This window comes from Bidens hawaiensis, unplaced genomic scaffold, assembly GCF_021521415.1.
Source record: "Bidens hawaiensis isolate Kalapana, Puna unplaced genomic scaffold, B.hawaiensis_p1.1 tig00019314_1, whole genome shotgun sequence".
Classification (NCBI taxonomy): Eukaryota; Viridiplantae; Streptophyta; class Magnoliopsida; order Asterales; family Asteraceae; genus Bidens; species Bidens hawaiensis.
This window is the reverse complement of record NW_027492925.1, coordinates 167,373-175,116: the sequence shown is the minus strand read 5'-3', so window position 1 is coordinate 175,116 and position 7,744 is coordinate 167,373. Positions and strand designations below refer to the sequence as shown.

Sequence of the window (7,744 nt, the reverse complement as noted above, 5' to 3'; positions counted from 1 at the left end):
TGTTAAAAGATGGAACCGTCAACAAACATTTCGTTAGTTATAGAATTCCAAACCAAGAAGTAACTTATTACGTATGAGACCATCAATCTCCGTATAATACTCGTGTCACGGTACCGTGAGTGGGAAGTTTAGTTAAATCTGTTCAAACCCAACATTACGAAATTACCAAAACACCCTTCCCACTCTAAAAATACAAATACAAATACAAATACAAATACAAATACTCATCTTCCGTAAATTCTAGGGTTCCATTCTATCTATCTGAAACCCCCAATTAGACTAACCTTTCTTCCACCGCCAAAGCTCTCAACTTTACACCCACACCAAATGCCCCACATCAATTAACACCAAACCCACCATGCAGATATCCAATTCAGACGAATCACTACCTGCCACCGAAAACATCGAGTCAGCAATCGATGCTTCTGGCAAAACCCTAGATCTACAGGTTTTGGATGAACGCAATGGTAATGATTCGACCGAGGGCTTGTATCTATACAAGAATACGATTAATTTGATTCCGAGGTCGGTTGGGGGTTTGTGTAAGTTAAAAACCCTAAAGTTTTTTGGGAATGATGTCAATTTGTTTCCTTCGGAATTTGGGAATTTGGTTAATTTAGAGAGGCTGCAAGTGAAGATATCGTTGCCGGGTTTGACAGGCTTGCCGCTGCAAAAATTGAAAGCTTTGAAGGAGTTGGAGCTTAGTAAGGCGCCTCCCCGCCCGTCTGCGTTCCCGCTGTTGGCGGATATTGTCGGGCTTGAGCGGTTGACTAAGCTATCTGTTTGTCACTTTTCTATCAGGTAATTGTAGTTTATCTGTTTGCAATAGAATGACATTAGCTTTTAGAAATGAAGACTAGGACTGTAACCATGTTACTGAAGCATAGAGTGCATAAAAGTATGCAACTTTAGAAGAGAATAGCAACTATTTTATTGTTACATCTAAGTTGCTTTGATTTTTTGCTTGACGTAGATTGTATCCATTCATTTTCACCGTGTCTAGTAGGGAATATGATTTCAAAAGATAAAAATAGTTTTTAGCTACTGACTCGTTTTTGAAAATTTGGCTGTGAACTTTGTTTTGAATTCCAATGTGGACCGGAAGACTTTTTCTTCGTGTGGTGGGAATAGGAGTCTTGATTAAAGTTGTAAGGATGCGTAGTTAATTAGTTAGCTTATGTTGTGGTTTCATACGAGTTTTATTGTCAGGGCGAATGAGGCAATGCCATGTTATCTTGCTTTGATCAATGAGGCATGCTTGTAGGATTGAATTACGATTTTTGAACATTTCTACTCGTGTTGCTCTAGATTGCATCTTCTGCTTTACAACAGCATTGTATTAGGGACTTGAGATTAGTTTAGACCTTACATGTATCATTAAATTCTATATGTATAACGTTCTTACATTAATAGAATCTGGTTGTTGTGTGCCATGAGAAAGTGGTTGATTCTATAGTTTTTTGAACTTAAGGTTAGGAGATGTATGTTTCACTTGATCTGATTTATGTAACTGCAAGTTGTCTTGATATTCTAGGACAGAAGTTACTCATCATAATTTATATGGTACTGATTATCTTTTGATTTATATGGTTTCTTTTGTGTATTTGCTCAAGATGCTTGCATCAGTTAAAAAATTATCACTTTCATTTGTTGCTTGTTAAGATGATGACGCTCTTATCAACTTAAAATAAACTGATGAAAAGTTCTGCTTAACATATGCAGATATTTGCCTGCAGAAATTGGCTGTCTTACTTGTTTGGAGTACCTAGATCTCTCACACAATAAAATGAAAAGTTTACCTGCAGAAATTACTAATTTAAATGCTTTGATAACATTAAAAGTCGCCAATAATAAGTTGGTTGAAGTACCTTCAAACCTGTCATCTCTTCAGAGATTGGAACACTTAGACCTTTCAAACAATAGACTGACATCTTTGGGGTCTCTTGACCTTGACTCGATGCACAGCCTTCAGACACTCAATCTTCAGGTACATATAGTCAACTTAATCCAATTTCATGGTTATTTCATTTTGATACTTATTTGTACTGATCCTGTTATTATGTTTTTTGTTTTAGTACAACAAGCTTTCTAGTTTTTCACAAATACCATCATGGATAAGCTGTGATCTAGAGGGTAATGATGAAGACATGACCAATGTTGAGATGGACGTACTTGAAAGTACTGCCACAGAGCTTCCACAAGATTCTTCAATAATTGGTGAGCACAGTTTTTTTCTTTCTTGATGTCACTATTTTTTTTCATAGATTGATTATGATGTGAAATGAACTATAATAATCAATTGTGAACCAGACACTGCTGATTCCATATCAAGTCATATAACTGGATCATCTCCAAATAGAAGTATCCCAGCAGCAAAACAAAGAAAAGGGCGGTATATATTGCAAAAGAGAGCTCGCCAAAAGCGTTTAAACGGTCGTAGGAATGTGAAAGGCGACAATTCTGCACATGTTTTAACTCAAAAAGCAACCAAAAGCTGTGAATCCGGCGATACTTCTGTTTCATCTAAATCTCTTCCGGAAGCTTCATTGGATAACAAGAAACCTGACGTAGATGGTGACAGTTTAGAAGAGGTTGATGAAAGTTGTGTTGAGGGCAAAGAGGTAGAAGATAATATTATACAATCGAAAAGACATCCTGTTAAGGATCTTAACCCTAAACCGAGCAAGTCAAGGAGACCAATCGATACACATGTAGATATGTCTTCTAAATACAGTAAAACATCCTTCTGTAGCATTGAAGACCGTCTGCCAGATGGATTCTATGATGCAGGACGAGATCGACCTTTCTTGCCTCTTAGTGATTATGACAAAAACTCGCATCTTGGTTCACGTGAAGTTATTGTCATGGACAGGTAGTTTCTTAATCTTGATATATGTTATATTTTTTATATAATGAAATACATGTTTTATGTTATAACTGATGATGGTTCAACTTATTCAGGGAAAGGGATGAAGAGTTGAATGCTGTAACACTTTGTGCTAAAGAATTATTGTTTCATTTAAGTCAAACCCACGGGTCATCTAAACTTGATGAGTTGCAAATTGCTTCATTACTTGCTTTGTTCGTGTCGAGTCATTTCGGAGGGACTGACAAAAATGGACTGGTTGATAGGGCACGAAAGTCGGTATCCAACTCAAACTATAACAGGCCTTTTGTCTGCACTTGCCCCACTGGGACCCGCAACAGCATTATAAAATCTGCAAAACAGAGCATAAACTCTGCAGAGGATGCAGTTCTTCTTAATCTTTGTGAAAAATCCCTTCAGTTGGTAAAATCAAGGCGGAATTCCATTATTGTCCCTATCGGGTCTCTTCAGTTTGGTGTTTGTAGACATAGAACATTGCTCATGAAGGTAATTTAATGGGAAAATAACATAAAAAGTTAACGCACTTATTGTTTTTTCAAGTTAATGCCTCTAAAAATATTTTGCACATAAAAACCAACATACTTTCTGTTTTTATCATAAAAGTCCCTTAACATGCTATATTTGAAAAAAAAATCTCTTAATTATTATTGGATAAAATCATGAAAACATCTTTTTAACGATTTTAATTTTATTCAAACCATGTTATATGTTTTTAGTTTATTATTTAATTTGAGTCTTGTCATCCATGCTCAAGTATTTTTATTATATTGTTTTTGAAAGATCATTTGTTATTATCAACATAATGAACAAAAAATTAAAGACTAACATTAAACGAACTTTAATGTGTAAAGTTGTTAAGGGACTTTTATGAGAAAAAAGAGTATGTTAGTTTTTGTGTTCAAAATATTGTTAAGAAACTTTTATGAGAAAACTACTGAGTTTGTTGGTTTTTATAGCATTTGCTCTAATTTAATCTATACTTTTCTTTCATCTAATTTACTTTGTACTGATGGATAATTGTTTTGTTTTCTCATTTGCTTGAACTATAGTATCTTTGTGACCGAGTGGAACCACGAGTACCTTGTGAACTTGTGAGGGGATATTTGGATTTTGCACCTCATGCATGGAATGTAGTTGTTGTTAAGAGGGGTGATTCAGAGGTTCGAATGGTAGTTGATGCATGTCGACCACATGATATACGAGAAGAAACTGACCCAGAATATTATTACAGGTATGTCTGTAATGTTACTATGAGATAATATGCGTACAAGATGGATATTAATCCTGTTTGTTTCTTTTTTAGGTACATACCTATGAGTCGCATCAATAGTGATGCAAATGCTGATGTGAACCATTCTTTTCCTTCTCTTTCTACATGTGAGGAAGTTAAGGAAGAAGGCTCTTCGACCCTTATCCAGTGCAAACTTGGTTCAGTTGAAGCTGCTGCTAAGGTCTTGATAACTGTTATAATTGTTCACTTTTCACTTTCTTTCCTTTTATCGTTTTTTTAGCGGGTTGAATAACACTTAAAATGTGACAGGTTCGCACATTGGAGTTGAGTGGGAGTTCTGCAGATGAAATTAGGAATTTTGAATTTAACTGTTTAGGGGAGGTGAGACTGTTAACCGTTTTGAAGCATCCTTGTATCGTAGAAATTTTAGGGCATCAAATATCTACCAGATGGTTGCCATCGCCAGATGGACCACCTGAGAATCGCATATTGCAGTCTGCTATTTTTATGGAGCACGTAAAAGGTGGATCGTTAAAGGTGATTATCATCAGTTTCTTAATCGCATGCTACTTATCTTGTTATACATAATTTTAACCTTCTTGTCCATAACATTAACAGCACTATATAGAAAAGCTTGCAAGATCCGGTGAGAAGCATGTTCGTGTGGAATTAGCTTTGCAAATTGCTAAAGATGCTGCATGGGCATTATCTGAGATCCACTCAAAAGACGTGATTCACCGTGACTTGAAAAGTGAAAACGTGTTAATTGATCTTGATGATGAAAAATCTGATGGAAAATCTGTTATTAAGCTTTGTGATTTTGACAGAGCGGTTCCTTTACGTGCTTCCTTACATACGTGTTGTATTGGTCATTTGGGGATACCGCCACCCGATGTCTGTGTAGGAACGCCTCGTTGGATGGCCCCTGAACTCTATCGAACAATTCACGATCGGACTTTATATGGACTGGTACGGCTTTATGCTTTTGTTATTGTATTTAAACTTTTTTTATTAAGTTGTTTTATGTAGGGATGAGATCGGTATCATACCGGTACTGGAACCGAAAATCCCGATCTCGAAAATCGCAAAAAATTTTGATACCGGTACCGAAATATACGGTTCGGTACCGGTATTGAAGGTAAAATTCGGGAAATACCGGTACCGTATTGGTACCGAAACTCAAAACCTACGGTACCAAATCGGTACCGGTGCCAATCGGTACCAATACTGAATTTGCTTTTCCTTACTTTTATGTAAGTGTGTGTAATAAGTTATTTGTTGTTTAATGCAGGAAGTAGATTTATGGTCTTTTGGATGCTTACTTTTGGAGTTATTGACTTTACAAGTGCCTTATGCTGGGTTGCAGGAGTCTGAAATCCACGAGCTTCTTTCGGTACGTGCATTCTTTCTAGGCCTTTAACGAACCTAATGTTTAGTGAACCGTTCGTGAACTGTTTGGCAAGAAGTTTGTTTATTTAATAAATTAACAAACACGAACAACAATGTTTGTTCATTTAGTTAAAACAAACGAACAAGAACACATAATCACACTGATTCAGTTATGTTCGCTCATTTATTTTCGATTGGCTATGTTTGTTTATGTTAGTTTACTATTCTTTAAATTCATTCCTTTTTTATATTTTACAAATTTTATGTTCGTTCTCTGTGGAAGCAGCCTCTTATCCTCATGGATAGAGGTAAGATCTGCCTACATCACACCGTCCAGACCCTACCAATAGCTTTTGCTATTGGTGGGATTTACCGGGTACGATTGTTGGTGCTGTAAATTTTATGTCCATTACATTTTAATTTAGTATTATGTAATTAATAATCCACTCAATACATACAATTTACTGTAGCTTCAATTAACTTTTTAGGTAAAACAGATTGATGTTCGCGTTTAGTTTTAATTGTTTTTCGGTCAGTTGATTACGCATTTATGTTAGTTCATCTATATTAACTCATGTTTGTTTACGCTTGTGAGCTATTCGTTTATACTGTTAGCGAGCATTAATATATTCATTTTAATGATGAACAGACACTCAAAACAAGAAAACCTGTTCGTGTTCAAATGTTTAATTGGTTACCGTTAAATGAACAAACATGAACACGCTTTGTTCAGTATGGTGATGAATATATTTCCCCCTATTTTTTACAAATCTTCATAATCTTATTACTTATATGTGGCAAAATATACTAACTATTTTGATAAAAAAATTGGTCCAAGAATTTATAATAATTGTTTTGCATTATCTTATAGATGGGTAAACGACCGCTATTGACGGATGAACTAGAGGCTTTGGGTCCAGTAGAAGATACTGAAGCGAGTGAACCTGAGACTGAAGAATATAAAAAGGAAAAAACGCTTAGATTTTTAATTGATATATACCGGAAGTGTACGAGGGACGATCCAAGTGATCGTCCAACAGCGGACCGAATTTACCGATTACTGGCTGATTTTTCAAATTCAACCACTACGGCGGAAGAGTAGTGGTCTTGTTGCTTGCTATTTATATTCGGCTCGAGTTTTAGGTTGTATGAGTATTAGTTGTTTGTGTCCTTTGTACGTTTTTGTTATTTCTTTCCGGGGTTTTAGAGCCCATGTGAAGTCATTTATGGAACTCATTTATATTTGTTTAGATGATTGTTAGATCATGATTAAAGTAGGCTTGAATGACCGCGCATTTTCATACTTGATCATTGTATTTTGAACAGGTTCGCCGTGTAGTTTTGAATCCTCTTTATGTCTCTTCAACTTTCACACTCCAGTCGTTGCTTTTCTTTCCGTTCATTTGAAAGTAGCAGCTTCAGCCTAGTGAATTTCCGATATTCCATTTTTATTTATCATCAAACAAATGTGACTGTCGCTCATGCCAATTCATTCGCAAGTGAGTTAATTTTGGTTATGCTTTATGTTTGACAGGTCAAATAGTTAGTAGCGAGTCAATTTAGGTTAGGTTATGCTTTATGTTTAACAACTCAAACAATTATCTAATATATATAAAAGAAGAGTTTGGTGCTGCTAAATCGTCATCGGGCCACTTGGCGGCACCTTACTTGTCCTTAGTATTTTGTTTTTTTTTGTTAGTTTTTTTTCCCGTTTTGGTACCGTAACGAACATAACTGAATGACAATTCTGTTTTCTTTTGGCTGTTTTAATTCTAATACCATAATGAACGTGACGGAAACCGACCGAATTCGCATAGACTCAAAGTCAACGACCGGGACCTATGTTTATTTTAATTTAGTGGATTAAAAATAATTGGTATGTGAAAATTATTGATATGGAAATGTGATTCCATGAAATCCTATGTGAATAGGATAGAATAAGAACATGGGAAGAGAATCATTTTGTTTTAATATATTAGTAAGATTTCTTCATTTACTTTAGTGTTTATTGCTTAATGCTTAATTTATTTTTCTCTAATATTTTAGTTAAAAACATGTTCAATTATGTGGAATTCTTTCTTTAAAAGAACATTGTAATTAAATAAAAAAACTTAAAAAACAATCGGGTTTTTTAGTTTTTATTTTTATTTTATCATAAACTATAGATGTTTAATTTTCAAGAAGGGCAGATACCATACAAAACCAACATACTTTCTGTTGTTTCTCATAAAAGTACT

General features: G+C 35.1%; 1 protein-coding gene across 1 annotated transcript; it reads left to right on the top strand.

Moving 5' to 3' along the window:
• Nucleotides 1-292: 292 nt before the first annotated feature.
• Nucleotides 293-6,775, top strand: LOC143558035 (uncharacterized). The gene is made up of 11 exons (XM_077046965.1): nt 293-801; nt 1,723-1,987; nt 2,076-2,217; nt 2,311-2,872; nt 2,962-3,373; nt 3,937-4,118; nt 4,191-4,338; nt 4,428-4,655; nt 4,737-5,087; nt 5,410-5,511; nt 6,379-6,775. Exons 1-11 carry the CDS (start codon nt 359-361, stop codon nt 6,607-6,609), a joined length of 3,066 nt encoding a protein of 1,021 aa, XP_076903080.1. The 5' UTR covers nt 293-358; the 3' UTR covers nt 6,610-6,775.
• Nucleotides 6,776-7,744: the final 969 nt, after the last annotated feature.

What these genes read in the sequence shown, in the direction of transcription:
- LOC143558035 (XM_077046965.1), top strand. Translation starts at nt 359, where the DNA reads ATGCAGATATCCAATTCAGACGAATCACTACCTGCCACCGAAAACATC. An exon ending in ATAGAACATTGCTCATGAAG is followed by an intron (nt 3,374 to 3,936) that starts GTAATTTAATGG and finishes CTTGAACTATAG; the next exon opens with TATCTTTGTGACCGAGTGGA. An exon ending in GACCCAGAATATTATTACAG is followed by an intron (nt 4,119 to 4,190) that starts GTATGTCTGTAA and finishes TTTCTTTTTTAG; the next exon opens with GTACATACCTATGAGTCGCA.